Source organism: Nannobrachium achirus (assembly GCF_963921795.1).
Source record: "Nannobrachium achirus genome assembly, chromosome: 17".
NCBI lineage: Eukaryota > Metazoa > Chordata > Actinopteri > Myctophiformes > Myctophidae > Nannobrachium > Nannobrachium achirus.
The window spans coordinates 55,226,623-55,253,483 of NC_137824.1; the positions used below are offsets into that span (position 1 = coordinate 55,226,623).

At 44.0% G+C, this 26,861-nt stretch overlaps 1 protein-coding gene across 3 annotated transcripts in view; it reads right to left on the reverse strand.

The window, feature by feature from the left end:
- Window positions 1–26,861, reverse strand: part of arhgef37 (Rho guanine nucleotide exchange factor (GEF) 37) — a 139,245-nt gene that overhangs the window by 58,603 nt on the left and 53,781 nt on the right. For 2 of the 3 annotated variants that reach the window (XM_080746228.1, XM_080746227.1), the window contains exon 16: window positions 21,448–23,938. The exons of the other annotated variant lie outside the window; for it this stretch is intronic. In XM_080746228.1, the coding sequence (XP_080602354.1) occupies window positions 23,696–23,938 (243 nt within the window). In that variant the 3' untranslated portion in view covers window positions 21,448–23,695. Of the gene's footprint in view, window positions 1–21,447; window positions 23,939–26,861 lie in introns of those variants that run through there. 3 annotated transcript variants of the gene reach the window in all.

Sequence of the window (26,861 nt, forward strand, 5' to 3'; positions counted from 1 at the left end):
AACAGCCGGTCTACAAGCACACAACACCTCGCACCGTTCTTTGCTTGTAGATCTGCTGTTTCCACTACTGTTGTGCGACAGACAGCCTTGTATGATGAAGCAGGACTTTACTTTGCGAAGAAACATAATGTGAAACTTGGAAATACAAAGTTTCTTCCCGACAGTGACAATATTTACACCCCCGTATTATGTTGGTGTGTCCATGGATTCTTGGGACATGAAAAGTGTGCCCATGCAGAAAAAAGGTTGAGAAACACTGCACTACACCACTAAGATACCCATGTACCTGCATGACGAAATTCTTCTAAAACATCAAGGATGTTCACAACACCAAAGGCAGCTCCACTAATCATGTCCAAACCCAGATTTGGTATAAAATAAATGGTTAGATTCGTTCTCCTGCTATGCCGCTAAAATGTGGAACGCCCAAAGGCCTTAAAGGATTGTAAATCCCTACCTGCCTTTAAAACCGCTCTGAAAGGCCACTTACAGGCGGCTGCTTCTCTCCCTGACCATTCTATTGTATTTATTTTGCATTGTTTTATGTCTTTCAAATTTTCTGCATAGTACTGTTTTATTTGTCTGTCATTCAATGTTAAACAAAGGATCCCAATTGAAACAAGCCAAAAGCTTTTTTGAGGTGTTGTTGATCCTTTTAGTTGACCTTGTACCAGTGAACTGTACTGTCATGAAACTATACCTTTTCGTGTGCAAACTTCTAATAAAGTCTTCAATCAATCAATCAATCAATCAAGCAAGTTTTGCATTTTTGGGCACGCATCTGGACAAGTAGCTAACATACTGTACAGTAATCTATGAAAAATTGTGATCAATAAATGATGCAATGAAAGAGAGTTGCTGGAGTTGCCCCTGACTAGGGGGGCCGGGAGACTAGCATCATGTGAATAGACATTCTATGTCTCATCTGTGTGTGGGAAGAAGGACTGTACATGTGTTCTTGCGCTCCTATTGCTTTTCCCCTCTGTTTCCATTTCTCTGTCAAGCTGACCCTTGACATCATATCTCTCTCTGCCATTCTTCTACCCCTGAGCCATTAATTACCCCTCCCTCTCTCATTCTCTCCCTCCCTTTCTTTATTGGGTCTTTAAAAGGTTTGGCCATAAGACCTATTCCTCTCCCTTCTTCTCTCCAACCCGTCCTCTCACCCACCATTCTCTCATCCTTCCTCGTTCTGTCCGCTCTCTTCCTCCACCCTTCTCCTCTTTCTTTACCTTCATCCTCCCCCTCGTCTCTCCTCTTCCTCGCTCAAAGATGGACGGTCAAGTCATCCTGTTGTTTTTACTGGCCATCAAAGGCGTTGTAAAAAGACAACGCCCAGGGAGAGATGGAAGGATAGAGAGGTCTATAGGGGGATGGAGGCAGGTGGTGCGTGATCAGCACAGTACAAGGTCATGGTATCATTCACCTCTTTGGAAGAAAATGAGAGAGAGAGAGAGAGAGAGAGAGAGAGAGAGAGAGAGAGAGAGAGAGAGAGAGAGAGAGAAAGCAGAAACGAAGAGGTGAGTAGGGATGGGACGATATGAAACGTTCATATCACGATTATTGTGACAAAAGAAATCGCGATTTACGATATTATCGCGATAATCAAAATCCATTATCCTGGGGCGGGAACATTTGCCAAAAAATAGCCGATCTACAAGCTCACAACGCGTCGCAACGCTTGTAGATCGACTAGCAAGTACGTATATTATAAGTACCTTTTACCAGTTATAGGGTTTAAGTGGTACCGGATGTGCAGCCCGGCAAATAAAAGGTGAATTGATCCCAGTGCATGACGGAGGACGATATCACGATACATTAATAGATTATCGCAAGTGTTTTTTATCGCGATAAGCGATAATATCGCTTAACATCCCATCCCTAGAGGTGAGAAACTAAGAATGAGAGTGTAAGATTGAAAGGGGGAGTGCATGCAGAGAGGATTGAACGAGGGAGAGGGAGACATACAGTATACAGGGGGTGGTGTTATTATCATGGCAGCAGCCCATGTCTCACGTGGCACAGATTCCAGGTATACCAAATCATCAACATGTATCACGTGTGTGTGTGAGTGTGAGTGTGTGTGTGTGTGTGTGCGTCCGTGTAACTAGCTTGCCATGCCATTTTCACAACACAGCATGTGTGTACATATTATACTATATATACTAGAAGGACATTTGCAAGCAACACGCGCATGTGATGTAAGCACGCACGCACGCACACACGCACGCACGCGCGCACACACACACACACAGTGATGCAGCGAGTAATTCCACATGGCGTTTAAAAAATGGCAAATGAAAAGCATTATAAAAGGACATTTGAATTGAATTTAAGTAGGTATTAGTTAATATAATATAAGAAAAACTAAAATAAAAAATGACACACACGCCAATCTGAGAGAGCTGTACACAACCAACACTGGCTTGGCTTCTGGCCCAGGGACCCCCGGTACCTCTGTATTTAAACCCACAGCCCCACGATCTCACGCATATCATGTGTGTGTGTGTCACACACACATGATATGCGTGCCAAATATATACTCATCAACACACATTTGTTGTTGTCCACCTTTATCCAGTTGAGGGCTGAAGATGAAAGCCCAAGACAAGTGATAAGTTGTTTATCCTTCCACAGCGAGGTCAGTGCCTGGGTGTGATGCTTCAACCACAACTAATGAGAGGTCATCAGTAGGATGAGTTTGGGAACATGAGACAAAATACACAAATCATTAGAGTTTTCCAGCGTACAGAGAACTGAGAAAAATAAATAAGGAACTGAATTCTCAGCCATATGTATTGGTGTAGAAAGGAGGAGGCTCGCACACCGTCTTAAAGGTGATACACCATGAAATTTCACTTTTCCTATTTTAGAACCTTTTTTTGGGGTCCCACTAGCACCTTCTATCCTCACAAAGTCCCATTTCTGACCATTGTGTCTTTCTCTGGTTTTGGGAAGGCGGAGGTTAAAAGCATCCCACGGGTTCTCAAAACAGGCTGTCAAGATTTGCTGCCATTTCTTTTTTTCAAAAAACATTTCTTTTTTTCAAAAAACATTTCTTTTTTTCAAAAAACTTTTTTTTTTCAAAAAACATTTCTTTTTTTCAAAAAACATTTCTTTTTTTCAAAAAACATTTTTTTTCAGTTCAGGCCAAAGGTGGTACTGCAGCTGAAAATGCTCTGAGAGCCATTCAAAATGAGAGAGGCTCTCTATTCTGGAGTGGTAATTTAGCCTCAAACCTTTTGAAAAACGTTTTTGGGACAAACAATATGACATAAATACTTAACTTCTTGAAGACCCTTTGCGGGGCGAAACGTTGCCAATAAATTCTCTTTACGGGAGCTTAAGACGGTGTCTACTCGGTCTTTTTGCTCAGCACCTGGAAAGTTTTTGTAAGATGTGCGTGCTCATTTGACTTCTCATATGTATCGGTGTACCAGCACCATATTTACTTCTCTTTTCCTACAAATGTCCTGCAATTCCTTCTTTTCCACAGGTTTCTTTCGCCGTTTTGGCTTTACATTTTTTTATGGAGAATGGAACATATTTTTGCAGAAACTTGCAAATGGCAAGAAACCTCTCCATTCTCATTGAAAGACAGAATCCACCTTCATAGGTAGATTTAAACTTAGAAAGTCAGAGAAGGTCATAAAATAGCAAAAATAGCTGATCTACAAGCTCAATGTTCTGCAGATTCCCTGAAAATCTACTGTCTTGCCATTGGCAGGACGTGTGAATTAGGTTTTGAAATGGCACATCTGTAGGTCTGAGTCCATGACTACATCAAGGTGTTTGACTTGGCTAGAGGTTTTAACATTATTCAATCTTCCTTTATTCTTCCTTGGCTCCAAAAAAACAATTATTTCAGTTTTGCCTTTGTTTAATTGAATACATTTATGGCACATCCAATAGTTTATTTGTTCAATGCATTTGCTCAGTGTTTGTATTGGACCATAGTCCTCTAGTGATAATGGTTATGTAGATTATTGTATAGTATAGTAACTATGGTAGCTTATTTTGTTGTTATCCATAATCTGAACTAGTGGGAGCATGTACAGTAGATATTGAACAGTAGAGGCCCTAGAATGGATCCATGCGGAACTCTCCATGTAATGTGTGTATAGTTAGCGACAGATACAAAATAATCTCTGTTCTCTAAATCTGATTCAAACTGTGCCAGAAAGTCCCACCCAGTTTTTCAATCTGTCTGGTAATAAAGTATGGGTCTGTGCCTGGGAAGCTACCTGATGGTGAAGAAAGGGAACTTGGAAAGACACTTGTGGACAAACCATTTGACTAAACATTTCCAGCAGACAGAGAACTGAGAAAAAGAAATAAACTTAGGAAATGAAATTTCAACAAGTCAGGTGCAATCATCAGGCTTATTAAATTAACCCATTTAGTGCTCCAGACATGAACGGGTTAAATAGCGTGCCGCTCGCAGGGCTCCATTACGCTCCATTGTCTTATTTTGAAGTCCATTGCGTAAATATTTCCGGGTTGACGTCATGACGTCATACAACGGGAGCGGTCGTCACACCATGTGGTTTCTAAAATGGCCGATCGATGCCTTTGTTATTATGTTTTTGTAGCGAGAATCTAATGCCATCCTTGGCTTTAAAAGTGTTGTTTGGAGAAAATGGACATTAAAGATGAGATCCACCGTCGGCCTCCATGTTATGGGATTACTATTTTGTGCACGTGGATCCGTGATGATGAATGAATCGGCGAGGCCGATCGTGCCAGGACTTTCCGCCAGGCAACAGGGTAGGAGAACCGGCATTACTCCATATCGAGTACTTTTCGCGAGTATACTCGGGATCGGCACTCTAAATACTTGAGTCGGGATCGGCTAGAAATGAGTTAAGTCCCATAAATCATTTATGTAGCCTGTTGTTTGATGTGCATAACACTCATAATGTATTCATTTAATTAAATGACATTTCATAATAGACTCCACTCCATCCATGCTGGACAGAGGTGAAACTCCATATTTATGGATAGATGAATTTCATTATTTATTCATCTATCCATTCCATCTGTAAGGCTGAGCTCTTTAAGCAATGGCCAGTGTCTTCATCCAAGGTTGGTGTGACATCAGAGTGAATGTAGGTCAATCAAGTCCACTACTATGCACTATATCAATGTTTGTCTGCGGGTTTATACAGTATGCATGCAAGTGTGGTGTGTGTGTGTGTGGGGGGCAGAGAGATATTAGGTTTGTTTGCTATATCATTTCTAAGGCTGAACGGATTGGCTTTTGGCACTGGATCCACACACACACACACACACACACACACACACACCCTCACATACTGATGAAAGCTTGTTTACCACTGGGAGGGAGGGAGGGGGAGAGAGAGAGTGTGAGAGAGAGAGAGAGAGAGAGAGAGAGAGAGAGAGAGAGAGAGAGAGAGAGAGAGAGAGAGAGAGAGAGAGGGTGGAGACTTTAACGTATGCTCATCTCGTTCAAAACAGCTGCATAATGCTGTATGGCACTGGCACCTATGGTGTGTGTGTGTGTGTACTGTGTATGTGTGCGTGCGCACACACACACACACACACGCATGTATATGTGAGACTGCGTGCATATGCATTCACTCTACACCAACACATAGCATGCTAATGAGTTTGGCCTTCAAATGATAACTGTCAGCAGACAGACAGACACTACTTACACAGACATGTTAAAAATTTGCTCCCTTCTCTTGAAGCCAGATAGGGTGTGTGTGTGGGGGGGTGTGCGCGAGAGAGAGAGTCAGCTGTAAGTCACAGTTTGGAGTTGATGTCTGGGTTTGAGAAAGTCAAATGAAGCGTGTGCTTTTGTCAATTACTGTTTGTGTGTGCTTGTATTATTTCCCGTCATGGGTTTGTGGGGCGTGAATCAAAACAGCATCCCGGTCCCAACAATGGAACAAGGGGGGAGCGCTTGTTTTCAGTGGAGATGACGGAGGCGCGCCGGCGTTGTATTATAAACACAATCTGATAGCTATAACAACAATCACCGCATAGGCTATGTATTATAATCACTAATTCACTATGAAGTGTCTTTAATTATAATTAAAGTAAAAATAGTCAAATAACAAACAAGGACAAATTGTTCTGCCCACAACCTTATCAAACCAAAATGCCAAACTACTGTAAAAATGTAGGCCTATTATAACTATGATAATGGTTCTTAACTTCTTGTAAGTCCCAATTATTAAGTATAATACTTGACCTTAAAAATATAGAATGTTTATGATTATTTATAGTGTTATATATTATGAAACATCGCATGTAGGCCTATTATATTACCTATAACCTATACACGAGTGAGCTCTCGGCACCTCCGCACGGTCCAGGCGAATACAACAGAGCGCTCCCTACCTCCGGTTCAGCCAATCACAAGCTTCCGATGTTGGAACCGGGATGCTGTTTTGATACGTTTGTGGGGTTACATATTGGCACTCCGACACATTGCTATTCCGACCACCTAACCCTAACCTTAACTCTAGCCCCAACCTCAGTAAAACTAACGCTGGTGAATACAAACCTGGTGAAATGCTAACCTGCTGACACTGGTGAATGCTAACCTGGTGAAATGAATGAGGATGTGTCGGAATGGAAACCCGTCACTGGTTTGTGGGCGCCTGCATGCCACAAGCGTAATTTCAGAAAGAAATAGGGGGTGGCATAAAATAATTGAATGAATTTAAGGTTAAATGTGAACACTAGCATGTTCTCCCCGTGTCTACTTGGGCATAGGCCCTCACACAAAAACATGCAGTAGTACTGGTTTCTATACTACCCCTAGCCAGCCGGGTGCTCCCCAATGTCCCCTGGCGCGGCAGGGGGAGAGCGGAAACCAGGACTACAGGGTAGGTAGTCACTGGGTAAGAAAAATGGGTTGCAAAAAAAAGAAAAAGTGAACACTAGGGGTCAGGGACGTGCAGAGAATGTTAGAGAGGCAGGGGCTGAAACTTCTAAAAGGGCCTTTTGGTGGAAATATCCAAAATAGCAGACCTCCAAGCTCACAACACGTCACAGCGTGACGCGTTGTGGGACGGCTATTTTCGGTGCTTGATTCCACGCTGAACTAAGCATAATGGAGATATGGCGTACCGTACGATGGATTACACAGAGCAGGCAATTCCTTCAACATAAGATGCTGCATTCAAGTTCAGGAAAAGGCAATTCTCTTGAATGCTGCCTTCGGGTATGGCATGGAAAGAGGGCATTTGCATTTCTTTTGCCAAAGTAAAAACTGCATTTATGGTCTGGAAAGGGCAAGATTGATAAAAGGGCAGGGGCTCAAGCCCCCTTTGATGTCTATGTGTGCACAATGTGCCTGCTAGGGGTGGCCATTGCCATCAGCCTGATGCCCCAAATCACACCCCTGCTGCATGCTGGTGACTACACAGCATGTTCCAGGTCAGTGTGTGCACGGCTGCACGGCACGCATACTTGCAATCTTATATAAATCTTATATCCACGTCATGTGACTTCTCGGGTCCATGTGCGACTGTGTATGCACACACACACTGTGTATCCGTGTGTACAGCACATAGCTCTGCGCTTTTACAGTATGCATACTGTAAGTCTCTGGACGGAAATAGACTCATGTACGGCTGATATGTGATTCATACTTTCGGCAGACATTAAAGGGATGGTGCTTAACACCCGGGGGACGGGCGATCACGTGCAGGAGGACTAAACATAGTAGTCGCACAACATCAGTGGAACTGACTGGAATGTGTCACTAGTACCACTCTCCACAGTACAGGCAGCAAGCATGGAGACTAGAGAGAGACGGGGAAAGAGATAGAGACGCAGGGCTAAAGAGGTTGTGGGTGTGTGTGTGTGTGTGTGTGTGTGTGTGTGTGTGTGTGTGTGTGTGTGTGTGTGTGTGTGTGTGTGTGTGTGTGTGTGTGTGTGTGTGTGTGTTTGGAGATGGAGAGAGGAGCAGCTGTCCCTCTCTCTCTCCCCGAGGCAGACATCAACACAAGCTCATTCACCACCATAGCTCCAGTGGCGGCGTGGCGCGCACGCACGCGCACACACGCGCACGTGCACACGCACACACACACACACACACACACACACACACACACACACACACACACACACACACACACACACACACACACACTATTGTGGACCTAAGTGGGAAGAAGATTTGACCTTTTATAAATGGGACTCGCTTTCATTTATCTTGGCATTTTCTGCCTTTTGTGTGGGTTTGTGTGATTGCATCCGTGTCAGCCGGAGTGCATCCGAAAACCAACATCCAGACCATGTCTTCCTTTAACCCAATATAAGAATGAATAGATCAGTGGTTTTCAACCTTTTTTCATACCGAGGTCCATTATTTATTTGGCATTTGAGACAAATATAATTTTGATGAGAGCGTGAAATGAAACCAAATGGTTTCATTTCACGCTCTCAAGAGGTAAAGAATCTATAAGGGTCCATATTGTTACTAACTCTCCCATCATTTAGCCTACCTGGGGACCATCTAGAACCCCCTCAAGGACCACTGGTTGAGAAACAACGGAATAGACGGACGAATAAATACAAGCAAACACAATCTCAATGGTGTCAACTCCTCCCCCCCCCCTTCCAGGTATTAAGTGACATCTTACTGCAGTTCTGTGCAGTTCCGGCATCGATCACCAGGCGGCAGTGTGTATTGAGGAGGGGATCCTGCGTGCTGCTGGAGGCTGTGCTCTATTTATAGCCGAGCCCCGGTTGGAAGGCTGAGATATTTATAGCACCAGCTCTGCTCTGTTTGCTGTCACACAGCTGGAGCCATCCGTCACTCACTCTCTTTCATCCTCACACAAGGGGCGTCACACCAAATTCTGGGCCCTGGGTACAAGGATTCACTGCGGGCCCCCCCCCCCATGAATGTTAACTATTGAAAAATAGCAGATATACAAGCTCACAGCACGGCACCGAGTGCCGCGCGCAAGCTTGTATATCTGCTATTTTTGAAAAAACGTGAAAATTTGTGCAAGAAACCTATGTCAAGGACCCCCAAGATGATATGTATTTGGCCACGGACCCCCATCTCAAAATATTTAGTTCCAGGGACCCTGGAACTAAATATATATTTGAGTTAGAAATGTTAGCTTAAAAAATACATATTCAAAGATTTTCACACATTTTCACGACTTTTAAAAAATAGCAGATCTACAAGCTCGCAGCGCGGCACTCGGTGCCGCGCTGTGAGCTTGTATATCTGCTATTTTTCAATAGATAAAGTTATTAGGGCCCCTCCACCTTGGGCTCCAGTAACTCAGTCCCACTTTCCTACCCCTTGTGACGCCCTGGCCCTGTCCACACACAAGCTGCACGCGTCCACTGATGAAGTGCAGGGGTGTTACACCAAATTCTGGGCCCTGGGTACAAGGATTCACTGCGGGCCCCCCCATGAATGTTCTTCATAGGGGGAACTGCTGCGAGCTTGTAGATCTGCTAAATTTCTAAGTTTTTTTGAAAAAACTATGTTTTATATGTCAATATAAAATGTCAAACTTTTGCATGTGAAGGACCCCCAAAATGATATGTATTTGGCCACGGACCCCCATCTCAAAATATTTAGTTCCAGGGACCCCCCATGAAGCAAAATTTTAGTTACAAATGTTCGCTTAAAAAATACATATATTCAAAGATTTGCACATATTTTCACGACTTTTAAAAAATAGCAGATCTACAAGCTCGCAGCGCGGCACTCGGTGCCACGCTGCGAGCTTGTACGTATATCTGCTATTTTTCAATAGCTAAAGGACCCCCCACCTTGGGCCCTGGTAACTCAGTCCCACTTCCCCCACCTTGTGATTAAGGTTTGTGCGTGAAAGACAAGACATCGATGCACATGCATATAGAAGCCTGCAATTAAGGGAATATGTACTACGTCAAAGGCACGCACACACACACACACACAGTCATGAGGGCATGATAGGCCTAAGGGTATCACTGCATTAAAATTCTTCTTCCAGAGAGAGAATGTTCGCTGACGCAAGTACTGTACTGTTGATGGACTGAGTAAATATAAATGTTTGCAAGCATGTACGCGTTCTCCCCCTCTCTCTCTCTCACACACACACACACACACACACACACACACACACACACACACACACACACACACACACACACACACACACACACACACACACACACACACACACACACACACACACACACACACACACACACACACACACACCCCAATAACAACCTTGTGTACCGTTCTGACAGGGATGTAAACCCTGTCAGACAGCAGGGACGTGCAGAGAATGTTAGAGAGGCAGAGGCTGACATTTCTAAAAGGGCCTTTCGGTGAAAATTTTGAAAATAGCAGACCTCCAAGCGCGACGCGTTGTGAGCTTGGAGGTCGGCTATTTTCAGTACTCGATACCACACTAAACTAAGCATAAAAAAGGCAATACTGGAGATGTGGCGTTAACGGCATGGACTTCTACACAGAGAGGGTAATTCTGTCAACATAAGATGCTGCGTTCAAGTTCAGGAGAGTTTGGACAAGGCAATTCTCTGGAATGCTGCCTTTTGGTATGGCATGGAAAGAGGGCATTTTCATTTCTTTCACCAAAGTAAAAACTGCATTCATGGTCTGGAGAGGGGACTTTCTTACAGACGGATAAAAGGGCAGGGGCTCAAGCCCCCTTTCATGTCTATGTGTGCACGTGCCTGTCAGACAGCATCCTACAGATGTTGTCTTTAGCAAAAACTCCCCGCTCAGGTTCCATGCACAGAAATTGGATGATGAAATTACTTTCGCGCAACACTGATATAATGATGTATATAATAGGGCAGTGTTTCTCAAATGGGGGTACGTGTACCCCGAGGGGTACGCGTAGGTACTGCAATCATGCTTGTTCATAGTTAAAGAATTAACTACAATTGAATTAGGATGGGAAAAAAACATTTACTGTTTGATGACACATGGAGAAACTTGTTATGAGCCTGAGTTGTTAACCCAAATTACATGGTACCAGGCAACTGGGATGTGTTTTAAAGTTGTTTGCAAGTTATTGACATGAAAACTTGACTGAAAGGTTATGACCACAATGCTGAAAACGAAAAAAGGAGGCATCGTTTGAAACTACCCATTTCTTATTTGTTATTTTATATTCTTGAAATGGGGGGTTATCATAGCATCATATACCACTATTTATTTATATTTTAATTGCAGTTTTAAAAAAAACAAAATGTTGTTGCCGGGTAAAGGGGGTACTTGGATTCAGAAATCATGGAAAGGGGGTACTCAAGCCAAAAAAGATTGAGAAACACTATAGGGCATTGGTTTATGGAAAAAGATCATTTGAAATGTGGAGATACAAGATTTCCGTCCGACAGATTAAAGCACCATCTGTGCAACTGCAGGGTATATCTCCAACTGACCATCACAGCTGGCAGTTTCTCTTTAGACCTCCCCGCCAAAACATCTTGGTATTTGAGGCCCAAAGACACCACATCACAGTACAAACCCAGTCCTCGTTGAGGGACACCATCAAACTAGCACCCTTGGACACAGGGGCGTCACAAGGGGTAGGAAAGTGGGACTGAGTTACTGGGGCCCAAGGTGGAGGGGCCCTAGTAACTTTAGCTATTGAAAAATAGCAGATATACAAGCTCACAGCTTGTATGCGAGCTTGTAGATCTGCTATTTTTGAAAAGTCGTGAAAATGTGCGCAAATTTGAATATATGTATTTTTTAAGTGAACATTTGTAACTCAAATTGTGCTTCTGGGGGTGGTCCCTGGAACTAAATATTTTGAGATGGGGGGTCCTTCACATGAAAAAGTTTGAGCATCACTGACATGGAAACATAGGTTTCTTGGCACACATTTTCATGATTTTTCAAAAATAGCAGATCTACAAGCTCGCAGCGCGGCACTCGGTGCCGGGCTGTGAGCTTGTATATCTGCTATTTTTCAATAGTTAACATTCATGGGGGGCCCGCAGTGAATTCTTGTACCCAGGGCCCAGAATTTGGTTTGACGCCCCTGCTTGGACACCAGGAATGGATGCAGCTGCCTGTCTAAACCTGAAAGGAGAACCAACCAACCAACCAACCCCTGGGCCAGGGGTCTTCAACGTTTTCAGGCCAAGGACCCCTTAGTTGAGAGAGAGATGAAGCAGGGACCCCCACAACCTTTTCATAGATTCCATATCGTTTCATTGTTTAACAGCACAATCATCAGTGTATTTTGGATTCATGTCAATTTGTGTTTTCAGATTTTTAACCACTTGGACCGTCGTTACCACTTGACCTTTCACTCTGTACTTAGTCTGTTCTTTTTCCCCTCTACACCAAACCTCTTTGCCAAAAATAGCAGATCTACAAGCTCACAACGCCTTGCGCTGCGAGGCGTTGTGAGCTTGTAGATCGTCTATTTTTGGCTACAGTTCTCAGAATATGGACACTATGGGGCTTTTAAGCCGTGACATCATTTTGTAGGCAGAGGAGAATCTGCCCCCAGAGCATTTTCTGTCCCTCGCTATTTAAAAAAACAACGACTAAAAAATAACGACTAAAGTATAATTCTAACACTTTCCTTTCAACAACAAAGAGAAGAAAAATGTGTAAATAGTAAAAATAGTAAAAAGATTCACGGAAACTGGGGGCAGAAATTCTCCTCTGCCTACAAAATGATGTCATACTTAACAGCCCCATAGGGTTCAAGGTGTTAATATATAAAAAGGATTGGAAGATTTGGAGGACCCCCTTAGTAACTTTGAGGTCCCGGACCCCCTGTTGAAGACCCCTGCCCTAGGCCAAGTTTGTGAGTTTGCTGCCATCCATGGTTAATTAAAACTCATCTAAAGGGCTGGACGCCAGTGTCCCATGAGGCCTTGCGTGAATTATGGGCATCACTTCCTGTTGTCAGTCATTCAGTTCGATTGAGTGATCCAAGTTAAGCCCTTTGCACACAGGCGCGTTTATCCGCACGGATAAAACGGACAATTTTTTTTTTTTAAAGAAAACAATTATTCTCTATGACCTCATGCACACCGGATCCGAATTAGCCGTGCGACGAGTGGCTGTGGCCGTGCGTTTTTTTCTCGATCGAAAGGAGTTCGATTCGTGCGTCTTGTCGCATGCGGTAAAAAACTCATCACTCCTTTTATGACTCCTTTTGGGATCCGCAGCGCAGATTCCGCACGGCATTGCACACCAAATCCAATGCGTTTTATTCATACAAGCAAACGGAAGAAACGCAACTGTCCTGTGTGCAAAGGGCTTCAGTCAATACTAATGTGAGAACACAACCTGACAGAAATCAGAAAGGGTCATCAGTCTGCCTATACTTCCCTACAAGATCTAATAATGAACACTGGCTCTTCTCTTCTCCTGTGTTCAGGTAAGTGCATACTGTAGACATCAAAGTGGGCTTGAGCCCCTGCCCTTTTATCCGTCTGTAAAAAGTGCCCTCTCCAGACCATGAATGCAGTTTTTACTATGGTTAAAGAAATGCAAATGCCCCTCTTTCCATGCCATACCTGAAGGCAGCATTCAAGAGAATTTCCTTGTCCAAACTCTCCTGAACTTGAATGCAGCACCTTACGTTGAAAGAATTGCCCTCGCTCTCTGTGTAGAAATCTGTTACGCCACATCTCCAGTATCTTGATTATGCTATAGTTCAGTGTGATATCAAGAACTGAAAATAATAATAATTCGAAAATAGCCGACCTCCAAGCTCACAACGCGTCGCAGCGACGGGTTGTGAGCTTGGAGGTCTGCTATTTTCGATATTTCCACCAAAAGGCCCTTTTAGAAATGTCAGCCCCTGCCTCTCTAACATTCTCTGCACGTCCCTGCTAATGTGAGAACACAACCTGACATAAATCAGAAAGGGTCATCATATTGGTCTGCCTACTTCCCTACAAGATCAGACTAATGATGAACACTGGCTCCTGTCTTTCATTCTTATGGGCTGCTGTGAATCTCTGCATGGGGATTAAATGGTGCCTGCTTGTTAAGTCACTTCAGCGCTTGATAATAAGCCTTGATCATTCATTTGAATCAGCTGTGTGGAGGGAGATCTTGCAGGGGAAGTAGGCAGTCTAATATTAGGACCCTCGTATGACCCTGTTGTTGACTGATTGGATCCTTCAAATTAATTGAATGAGCGACAACCAAGGAAGCTAATGAAAGGAAGGGACGCGCTGGTTGCCGGGGATGCTCCATGACGGCAAAACTCGCAATGGGAGTGCGATGAAATACATGGGAGTGAATGGAGCCGGCTGAACCAGCTCATGAACAAACACTATTTCTGAACGATTGCGTCCTTTGTCATTTAATTGGTTCAGGAATAATAAAGAAGCCATATCACAGGTTGTTTTATAATCACTTGTACACACTACATACGGTACTATTGAGGCATCTAAACAACGGCATGTATCGTTTCTGTCACTGAGGTATCGCAAGATTTGGTTGCCAGACAGGAAATGGTGGACAGTCTCGCGATAATAGCTAGTTCAGAAACATACTTTGTGCTCTTTAGATATCTCTATAAAATTGTACAGCGTACACATCGAAAAGCAACACAGCAGAAAACAAAGTGTGGTACAGTATGTCTTCCTTTATTTTCTTGAGCAGAGTATTATATAAAGGCGTCTGGAATTGCATGATAGAGAAAATGACATTGCAACCGCGGTGGTGCCATAGTTTTGTACTTTTTCTGTTTTGTATGTGTCCATGGAGTTAATATTACTCTAATAGGGGGCGCCCACTGGCCTACTGGTCCAGGCGCATACCACTTAGGCATTGCCACATACATAGGCATGGATGCCTGCCCTGGTGGCGTCGGCGGTTCGATTCCCGATCCGGACGACCTTTGCCACGTGTCACTCCCCATATCTCCTCCCATTTCCTGTCAGTCTACTGTCCTATCAATGAAGGCAAAAAGCCCAAACACAGATCTTAAAAAAAAGAGAACATTAATAGACCTCCAGGTGTGGTTATAATATGCAAATATGTTCCTGTGTATTTTTGGTTACTTCCTGAAAGCTGAAAGCCTCTGAGTGAGTCAAAAGGCCCAACTGAAATACACAGATATAATGACATCATGATATCATCCACTCTGCTCTGCGCCGACATCCAGAAGGATGTGGGAGCTAAGCTGTCTCGGCTGTGGGTGTGTGTGTGTGCTTGTGTGTGTGTGTGTGTGTGTGTGTGTGTGTGTGTGTGTGTGTGGGGTGGGGGGGGGGGGGGGGGGGGGGGGGGCAGCTATGTAACAACCCTATGCCGTCACTGTTTGGTAACAAGGCTTATGCAGAACTCAGCTTTAACACCACTGTGGGTGTGGCTAACTTCAGCTGGTCAGCAGCACCCACCTTTTATTTTTCTTCCTAGTCTGGGTTTCCGAGGCTAGCACCCACCTGACAACCGGGCATACTTAATGAACTGGTGGGTGTGGCCACAATAAAACATCATTTCAGCACTTTCTGTACACTTTAGGGCTTAGAAACGTTTTTTTTACTGATTAGGTGCATGGTCTTACCCATGTTATTGTTTTTTCTAGATTGATATTCCTATGCATTTGTTATATTGTTGTTGATATACTGACATTTATCTTGCTTATTATGGTGATGTATTACATTGCTTATTGTAAATCGCTTTGGATTAAAAGTGTCTGCTAAATGCCTAAACCGTAAACTGTAAACTTTTATACTTCGTCCAAGTATAATCATAATGCTTAATGATTATGTTGTAGGGGGTAAAATATCACAGCCCCCCCATCTTTAAATCATAGTGTTTCCTTGACTGACAACAGCAAATTTCCCCTTTCCCCAGTAGGCTCCTTGGGAAACTTATGGGGATAATATATACAGCGCGCGCACGCACGCACGCGCAAGCGCGGCGCGCTGCGCGCGCGCGCGCGCACGCACGCACGCACGCACGCACGCACGCACGCACGCACGCACGCACGCACGCACGCACGCACGCACGCACGCACGCACGCACGCACGCACGCACGCACGCACGCACGCACGCACGCACGCACGCACGCACGCACGCACGCACGCACGCACGCACGCACGCACGCACGCACGCACGCACGCACGCACGCACGCACGCACGCACGCACGCACGCACGCACGCACGCACGCACGCACGCACGCACGCACGCACGCACGCACGCACGCACGCACGCACGCACGCACGCACGCACGCACGCACGCACGCACGCACGCACGCACGCACGCACACACACACACACACACACACACACACACACACACACACACACACACACACACACACACACACACACACACACACACACACACACACACACACACACACACACACTTATCTCTCTCTTGATTGCCCGACAACACACTGCTGAATAACAGCAGTGATTTGTGCTGCCATCGGACATGTGACGTCAGACACAACAGAAAGCACATCCTAACAACAGAGATGTCTTGTATGCAGAGGTGGAAAAAGTACTCACATTTTGTACTTAAGTAAAAGTATCAATACTGCACTGTAAATGTACTCCATTAAAAGTAAATGTCCAGAATTCAAAATTTGCTTGAGTAAAAGTATGAAAGTATTGGCATCAAAATGTACTTAAAGTACCAAAAGTAAAAGTACTAATTGTTTGAAAATAGCAGATCTACAAGCTCACAACGCGTCGCGATGCGCTTTGAGCTTGTAGATCTGCTAAGCTTGTAGATCTGCTATTTTCAAATAGCCAAGGTATAAAATAGGGCTAAAGTGGGTTAATGTGTGTTTTATAATATTATAATTTACACCTGCAAAGTAACTAATAACTACATTTTTCAAATAATTGTAGTGGAGTAAAAGTACAATATTTGAAACCAAGATGCAGAGGAGTAGAAGTAAAAGTATTGGAAATTGGAAATACTCAAGTAAAGTACAAATACCTTATATATACTTATATATACTTAGTTACTTTACACCACTGCTTGTATGTCCATATTTGGGCACAATCCACCCACCCAAACACACACCTGTGTTTTGTCATTTGGTTTGGTGTTGATGTGTGTGTGTTAAAAAAAGAGTGGAGAGAATGTGAGAATGATTTTTTTTTATTATCATTATCGTTTTCACCGTTTGTATTGTATTCCGTAGACCAGGGGTCTTCAACGTTTTCAGGCCAAGGATCCCTTAGTTGAGAGCCAAGGATCCCTTAGTTGAGAGAGAGATGAAGCAGGGACCCCCCACTACCTTTTCAGAGATTGCATATAGTTTAATCGTTTGACAGCACAATCATCAGTGTATTTTGGATTCATGTCAATTTGTGTTACCAGATATTTAACCACTTTAACCGTCAATACTTAATAAACTTGACATTTCACTCTGTACTTAGTCTGCTCTTTTTCTCCTCTACACCAAAGCTCTTTGCCGAAAATAGCTGATCTACAAGCTCACAACGCCTCGCAGCGCGAGGCGTTGTGAGCTTGTAGATCTGCTATTTTTGGCTAAAGTTCTCAGAATATGGAGACTAGGGGTCAAGAGGTTAATATAAAAAAGGAGAAAAAAAGTTTATATCACTCAAAGATTTGGAGGACCCCCCGTAGTAACTCTGAGGACTCCCTAGGGGTCCCGGACCCCCTGTTGAAGACCCCTGCTGTAGACTGTAGCATATTGGGTTGAGAAAGGTTGGCCTGTGTGTGTTCTAAATATCTTTGGCAACAGTCACAAATGAGCAGGCAAGCAAATAAATACAAAATAACTAGAGACAATTAAAAAGCAATAAATTACATTTTACAAATGGTATACAGCTTATTAAGAACACATTAGACAGCAGGTTACAAGATGTAGCACGTGTGACGGGACCAACAACATCTGGTCAAAAATCACATCATTTTCAACATCAATTAGAATGTACAGTACATACAGTTGTTATTTCAAGGCTAACTATGTGTTGTTAGTTAGGTAAGCACCAATACTGACAAAAGTAAAGATAAAAGTTCTCTCTCACACACACACGACACATATAAAGTATTTTACTCCCTCTAGTGGTGAAACGGCTAAATCCAGCTCGGCTCCCCTTCCCTGCTCAAATTCAGCACGCGCACACGCACAGACACGCTATGATATGCCTGTATACATGCACTCTCTCAAGCTCACACACACACACACACACACACACACACACACACACACACACACACACACACACACACACACACACACACACACACACACACACACACACACACACACACACACACACACACACACACACACACACACACACACACACACACTTCCACCTGCTCTGTGCCGACAGCCAGATGGATGTGGGAGCTAAGCTGTCTCGGCAGTGGGTGGGGGTGTAGGGGGGGGGGGGGGGGGGGCAGCTATGTAACACTGTGTCGTCACTGGTTTGGTAACAGGGCTTATGCAGCAGCACTCAGCTTCACCCTCCCTCCTCCAGCTGAAAGACGGCTATAAAGTCCGCAGAAATGGCAAACTCTGTGACTCAGAATTAGGGGTGGGCGATATGGGAAAAACACGATATCGCGATATTTTCCCCAAGCTGTATCACGATGATACACGATTTTATCATGATTCTTTTTCATGTTGGTTTTATTTTTCCAAGTTACTTGACAAAAACTAGACTCTCTGGGTTCCTTTTGGGAGGTCTAAATTGAACGTTACAAGTATGTAACTCTGACAGTATACAAATGAAACCAAATGGACCCTTACGGGTCCATTTGGTTTCATTTGTATAATGCCAGAGTTAAGTGGAGACCTTGACATTTTAAAGAACCGCTGATTTAGACCAAAATGCAGGTTTAAATTGAATTCTGCAACGAATCTCTGTAACGATTAAACAGGATTTTTTTACAAGGCTCCCTCGATTGTATCACGATATATACGATATCTCTGAAAAGGCATAAGTGGAGACATTGTATCGTCTCAACGATAATTATCACCATATCGCCCAGCCCTAGAGCCAACATCGTGGTTGAAAATGTGACCTCATTCCATGCCTCATGCTCAATTTGAATAATGTCCCCCCACCTTTAAACAAACACATTGTAGGAATACCCTGCCCTCCAAAGGTCAGTAACAGTGAGGAGCGATGGGTGGTAAAGATGTGCCATCTGCCTGAAAAATATTGCTAGCAGCCTGGCACACAATAGGAGATGATCATGTAGCACACTTGGATATAAATGTCTGTTGACATGCTAGCCTGGCCATGGCTATTGTCATTTAAAGCTGCACTTTGTTAACATTTTAAGCAAAATATACATACATACATGTTTTTAAAATCACACGAGGGATTGAAAACGCATTAGATCAGCCCATTGTCCCTGATTAAAATACAATATATCTACCGCAATGAGCCTAAGTGGTCTGGTTGGTATGACCAGTGGCTCAAGTATCAAAACAGTTACTTTTTGCTGCCACTAGGGGCCGCCAAAATTCACCATGCATGAACATTCTCCAGTGCAGCATTAAAACATCAAAAGTAGTTATTATTGCCTTTGCCTTTTGCCAAGTAACTAAGCTTCAATGAGAGGACTGCTGGGACTCGCTTTCCCAGGCCAGGAACTGAATGGGAGACTTCAGTCACGGTTAGTAGGTTCTCTGAGGATATCAGGAGACGTAGTGCAACATGTTGGCTCTTTAGAATCATTTGTGAAGAACTTCCAAGAACTCGCTTGAGTCCCAGATAAGGGACTCACGATGGCTTTCTGTCTATATCAGTTACACAAGGAAGTTCAGGAGAGATTAATTATGTTTCTGTTGTACCACTTAAATCCTATTATATACCAGTGGTTCTCAAAGTAGATTTCAGGGACTCTCTAGGTTCCTTTATAGGGGTCTAAATTGACTCTTACAAGTCTGTAACTTTGACAGTGTACAAATGGAACCAAATGGACCCATTCGTACACTGTCAAAGTTAAGGGGAGACCTTCAAATTTAAAAGTTTGAGAAACACTGCTACTGTACTTGTTCGGGTTCCCCCAGGGGTCCATCCTTGGCCCACTCCTTTCCCCCCCCCCCTCACAACGGGTTGGAGATCTGCTATTTTCATACAAGGTTTGCTTACAATATAACATGCACAGAATAGGGACGCTAGGGTAGTTAAAAGCTAGAGTAAAAAAGAAGCAGACAGAGAGAGGCAGAGTTGGAAAACAAGAGCAAGACTGACAGTCTCCAGTTCCTTGCCTTCCTCTCTCTCCACTCTCCTCTACATCTTCCATTTCTTTTGCTTCCCGCCCTCCTATTTTCTCCGCGTGATTCCTAAACCCACCAGGCTTGAGTTAAGACCCGCCTCGTGGAAACGCGAGGACTTCCAGGAGTGGCTGAAATCCCTGCCTGAGTCTGACACATGGAGGGTGGTTAAAGTCAGAGGCATGAAGACTTATTTGAGAAAAGCCTGCATGCATTTTCACAATGCACAACTATTAATTTATCACTACAGTGCTCAAAATAAACTGTGCTAAAAACAATCTTGAAACTGACTTAATTGTACCAAATTATTTTGGGGGGGGTCCCCAGATGTTAAGCTAAATGTTAACATTGTTTTCTCACTCAACAGTAAACAAACCAACATAAAGTTTAAGTGTATAGAGGGTATCTGCGCATTTCTAAAGTGACAATTTAAGGACTTTAAAGACCTTTTCAGTACCTCTGGTCAAATTGTCAAATATTAGAGGCTGAAATTGTGAAAATAGCTGATCTACATGCTCACAACGCCTTGCATAGCGAGGCATGTAGATCGGCTATTTTCACAATGGAATAGATCGAGTCAAACCAAATGTAATGCCAACAACTCCCACAATTCCAAGTGCTTGTGCAGGGTGGGGGTCCCCAGTTAAAATACGTTTAGTTTGGGGGTCCCCAGTTAAAATATGATTATTTTGGGGGTCCCAGCCTGAAAAGGTTGAGGACCACTGGCCTAATTTATGCTCTGCCGCAAGACGGTGTCACGCACCAAAAACAACACAATTATAAAGCTGTGAGAGCTTGTAGGTCGGCTATATCCGCCGTTCGCCGGAGTATGAATCACGCTCGACAATCCTTCCTGCTATTTCGCCGCCTCTCTCATCGCTTTCTGACATTGTACGTACATTACATTAAGCTATACAGTGAGATGACGACGCCAGCTAGCACCTGTCAGTCTCCTGAGGACATCTTGCTTGGCTTTGTTAGAAAAATCTTTGTAAACACACACACACACTTCTCAGGCCGCGCTCACACATGTGCGTCACGCATCATCATCTTATCGTCTGAGAATGGCCACTGGGAGCGCCGTACTAATGCATTGTCAATGGAAGGTTGTTTGGTTTTTTGTCGTTGCCGTGTCTCAACCGCAGCCTGTACGCTCTTGAAGAGACACGGCAACGACAAAACACCAAACAACCTTGCATTGAGAATGCATTAGTACGGCGCCCCCAGTGGCCATTCTCAGACGATAAGATGATGATGCGTGACGCAGATGTCTGTACGGCGCCTCAACAGTGCTGAAGAAACGTTGGTGCAAAACATTACAGACAGAACCGCCACTTCAGACACACACACAAACGTCAGCCGTTTTCATATTGGTGCAGCTCTTAGGCCGGACTCACACATATGCGTGAAACATCTTCTCCGTATCGTATGAGAATGAGGGAAGGAAGGGGGGAGGTCCAATGCATTGTCAATGGAAGGTTGTTTGGTTTTTTGTCGTTGCCGTGTCTCTAGCTCAACCACAGGCTGTCTTTTGGCCAAGAGACACGGCAACGACAAAAAACCAAACAACCTTCCATTGACAATGCATTGGATCCGCCCCTCAATCTTAGACTACACGGACACGATAACGGTCGCAACTGTGTGTAGGGCGCCTTAGAATAATACTTGGCTCAGCGCACATGCACGCCCACCCACACACACACACACACACACAAACACTGTAACTTCTCTCCTGCGAAGAATCAAAGATGCCTTTTAAAATGTCTCTTCCATTGACTCTTCTTGGATTCCGTTACGTTGCCGAAGTGGTCGGTTATTTGGGGTTCAATCTCCTTCAGGTTAAAAAAAAAAGCCTTATACTTCAGTCTTAGCTCGAGGGGTGGTTTTCTACCACCACAATATATCACACATTTCTATTAACAGTTATCATGTTGTTGACATGTCTTGACATCATCCTGTGTAGGAGGGCTACTGGTGGAGAATGCACCGATAGGGGGTTAAATTAACAGCATTTTGCGGTGTACTTTCAGCCCCATCTTCCATGTCTGGTTAGTGGGTTAAAACCCTAATATCCCATGATGGTTATTCTTATGTCCGACATCATGTTGAGCCTGTCTTCTTCCTCGTTGGCTTGTAAGATGCTTTCAGACTTGTTTTGCGTTTGCGCTGAAGCCTTACCCGTTGGGTCACTTTTTGATCCATGCTCCTTCATAAATACAGGATAATACAATACAGTGCTACTGTATATGCACAGCAGCCATATTGGGGAGAGGTTGGGCCTCTTCTCACCTCCTTCAAAGGTGTTACTAATGATACTAATGAAGGCTCTGTTCTAGGGCTGTCACAATTATTACATAATCGTCTAATCGCGATTATTTGACATAATCGCGATTATTTTTCATAATAGTCATAATCGTTTCCATGTTGAAAAACTTTCATTGATTTTTTTAAAAGTCAAAAATAGTGGAAATGGCAGATCTACAAGCTCACAACGCGTCGCATCGCGATCAATGTTCTTTTTGAAGTATAACGTTTTCAAATATGTCAGTAATTTCTTTGCATATTTAGGTTATGTGTCATATCTGCTATGTGCAACTTCAAAGCCTAAAAGCCAAACAGAAATGTAATTGCCAACGACAAAAACACAATTTAATCGTTAATCGCAATCATTTGAGTGATAATTAATCGTCATGTAAAATGTCATAATCGTGACAGCCCTACTCGGTTCCATTTCATGTAGCACAGTGGTTCTCAAACCTTTTTATTTCAAGGACCCCCATAACTCCCAGAGTTACACACCTTTTAAGGAGTCATTTGGAACCCCCCAAGGAACCACGAGGGTCCCTGGGCCAGTGTTTCCAGTGAGCCAACAATATCAGCACCCTGACTCTGTTTGACCTAGTCTGGGATCACTTCACTTTTCGGGCTTGTAACCGGTCTGGAGCGGAAACCACAAAACGTCATGTTGTAGTACTCAAAGGACTACAATTTGGCCGGAACTATCCACCGGAAACAGTTTTAACCCAAAATAATTCCCCTGCGCTCAAGGACATACTTTTAGGGCCTACCTAATAAAGTCCTTGATGCAGAGTAGTTTTGCTTTTGAAAAATGTGTTTGGTTTATGCATCTTTTAGTCCAACTGTTTGCAACAGGAAAGACTACACTAGGCTACTCGAGCATTTTAATAGGGATTGGGGAAACAAACGGAGGGAACCAAATCAAAGCGACGCCGCTTCTTCTAGTGGTTTCCGCGCTTTAAGCGGCCTGTTGTGAACAAACAGAATGGAACAGAACCGTCATTATAGTATGATTGGTAACACCTGTGAAGGAAGTGAGAGGAGACCCAACTTCTCCTCAAAATGGCTGCTGTGCACACAGCCCATTTCCCCCTCTGTGCACCATAGCTTTAAGGATATCCTAGCCTCCGTCTCTCTCGGGAAAACACTTGTAGTTGTCGAAACCATTATCGACGACGCCGACCCGCCTCGTCCCTGACCAGACCACCCCGTGCGTCCTTAGCGGTAGGGCGCGAAGGCGCTGGTGGGCGAGGCTCCGCACGACGCGGCCATGGCGGGCGTGACGGACATGACGAGCAGGTAGTTGGCGGGGACGTAGCCCCGCTGGCCGCCCCGCGTCTCCACCAGGTGCCACTCGGGGTTCCCCCGCTTGTCGTGGCGCTCCAGGACCCGGACGGCGTCGCCCGCCCTCAGCGACACCTCGTGGTTCCCCCGCGCAGAGAAGTCGTAGCCCGCCACCACCTGGGAGGGGAGGGAGAGAGACGGAGGGGAGGTGGGGGGACGGGGGAGGGTTGGGGTTGAGGAGCACCGGGTGTAGGGTGGGTGGGTAGGTGGTGGTGGGCAGGTGTGGGATGGGTACGGTGGGGAGGGTGACAAGCAGGGACGTGCAGAGAATGTTAGAGAGGCAGGGGCTGATATTTCTAAAAGGGACTTTTGGTGAAAATAGCAGAGAATAGCAGCTCACAACTTGAGCTTGGAGGTTGTCTATTTTCCACACTGAACTAAGCATAATCAAGTCAATACAATGTGGCGTAACGGCATGGATTTCTACACACAGAGGGCAATTCTTTCAACATAAGATGCTGTGTTCAAGTTCAGGACAGTTTGGACAAGGAGTTTCTCTTGCCTTCAGGTATGGCATGGAAAGAGGGGCATTTGCATTTCTTTCGCCATAGTAAAAACTTAATTCATGGTCTGGAGAGGGCACTTTTTACAGACGGGTAAAAGGGCAGGGGCTCAAGCCCCCTTACTATGTGTGCACGTGCCTGGTGACAAGATGAACACATATACAACACTTTGGTTCAACGCTGTCGTTTTAAATGTGCTCTATGAATAAAGTGGATTGGAGGCATGCCATACACAGACAAATGCAGCCCACACTGACACATTTTGCAATGTAGACATAACACACACACGTGATCCGTTAATGAGCTGAGCTACTGTATGTATTAATACAGTATATGACGGAGTGGTACATCAAGGCTAAATAGCAGTATTTAGCCTGCTGTTCAGTGTCATTAACCCATTTAGAACGGGCACACATTTTGTGTATCATTATTTTATGCTTTAACTATTGAAAAATAGCAGATATACAAGCTCACAGCGCGGCACCGAGTGCCGCGCTGCGAGCTTGTAGATCTGCTATTTTTGAAAAATCGTGAAAATTAGAATTTTATAAGTGTCTTTTGAATCCTTCTAAGATTTGTTTGAAAAACCAATGTTTCTATGTCAGCAATCTGGCTAGCCAACGTCAAAGAAAAGGTCCTTTTCACTTAACTGGAGCTCAGTTAGTCTGTTCTTGAGAGACTACTATGTCAGTGGTTCTCAAACCATTTCATGTGAAGGACGCCCAAACTGATATGTATTTGGCCACGGACCCCCATCTCAAAATATTTAGTTCCAGGGACCACCCAGAAGCAAAATTTGAGTTACAAACGTTCGCTTTAAAAATACATACTTTCAAAGATTTGCAAAAATTTTCACGACTTTTTCAAAAATAGCAGATCTACGAGCTCGCAGCGCGGCACTCGGTGCCGCGCTGTGAGCTTGTATATCTGCTATTTTTCTACAGCTAAAGCATTCAATAATTCTAGGCCTAAATGGGTTAACAATCTACTCACCTCCTGAGGGTGGCCCTCAGGAGCAATGACATTAGCCCCGCCCTCACGCCATTCCCAATTAATGCTTCATTTAATTAGCCTTCTGCTGACAAGGAATCTAACGAGCAACGGTTATTGGCCAATAAATGATTTGTGCATTCGGGGGGGGGGGAAACATTATCAGTGGAGCAGTGTGGATGGTGGGAGAGAGACGGAAGAGTATGTGCAGAGAAGTAGTGTTGATTTTGACAGCAAAAGTTGATTCGGTTTTAGTCATAGTCTTTTGAATAAAATTCCATTTAGTTTTTAGTCGTATTTTAGTCAAATGAAAGGTTTTAGCGTTAATCTAGTTTTAGACTAAATCTACAGTTTTGTGGACTAAAATGTATTTTATATATAGCCGATCTACAAGCTCACAAGGCATCGCAGTGCACACGTTGTGAGCTTGTAGATCCGATATTTTCAGAGCAAAACCCCCCCGAGCACAACCAAATATAAAATTACTTGTCTTTTAGTTCTACAGGATCTCTTCTCCATCTCTATATCTGTAGCTTATATGTTGGTATGATAACCCTTTCTGAGACACAGCTACATTCAGCCACTACAGTTGGTGTCCCATTAACTTTACATTACAGGGGAAAAAAGCAAAACATGTATCTGCTTTAAGTAACATATGAGGGGTCAAACTAGGGTTTTTTCAAAACATTCATTGGGCTAAAACGGCCCCCTCAAAAGTGTGAAAATTTGATGACTCATCACTTTTCATCACTAAACCGTAGTCTTGTGGGCCGTTTTTTAGCCCAAGGAATGTTTTTTTTTTGTGCAAAACAGATGCTTGCAATGGATTCAGAATCATGAAAAAAACCTAGTTTGACCCCTCATATGTTACTTAAACCAGTTTATTTTTTTGCTTTTTTTTCCTGTAATGTAAAGTTAATGGGACCCCAACTCTAGCGGCTGATAACACCAATTTAGCTGTGTCTCAGAAATGGTTATCATACCAAAATATTATCTACAGAATACAGATATAGAGCTTTTCAAAAATGCATGATAACCTTTGCCACCATTCCGATACCGACATCTCGTATGGCCCATGGACTAAAGGTTTAAGTCAATGAAATCAAAACTGGCAGAGAAGGCAAGCCTGTGTGGGAGTTGTGTGTACTGTATATGCGTGTGATTAGATGCCATGCGTGCTCATGATTAGTGGCCAACAGGAGCTGTGCACTTGAGCAGAGCCAGGGCCATGCATGATGGAGGTGACAGCCTCCAAGGCCACCGGAACGAACCATCATAGAGTTCTACAGGCTGGACGGATGTATATCATGGCCACACACACAGTCACACACACACACACACACATGCACATCATGCACGAACACATAAGCAAAGCCTGTTATTTGAGCATCATCATTTTAGCTTTGAACATGAATTCGATATTGCACTGCTGGTGTGTATTATATGAAATACTGGAGACCATTCATGTTTATGGAAAATGCTTGTATTCTAGTGCTAGTTTGACCACTTCAAATACTCTTTTTATAACTAATAACGGATTCCAAGAC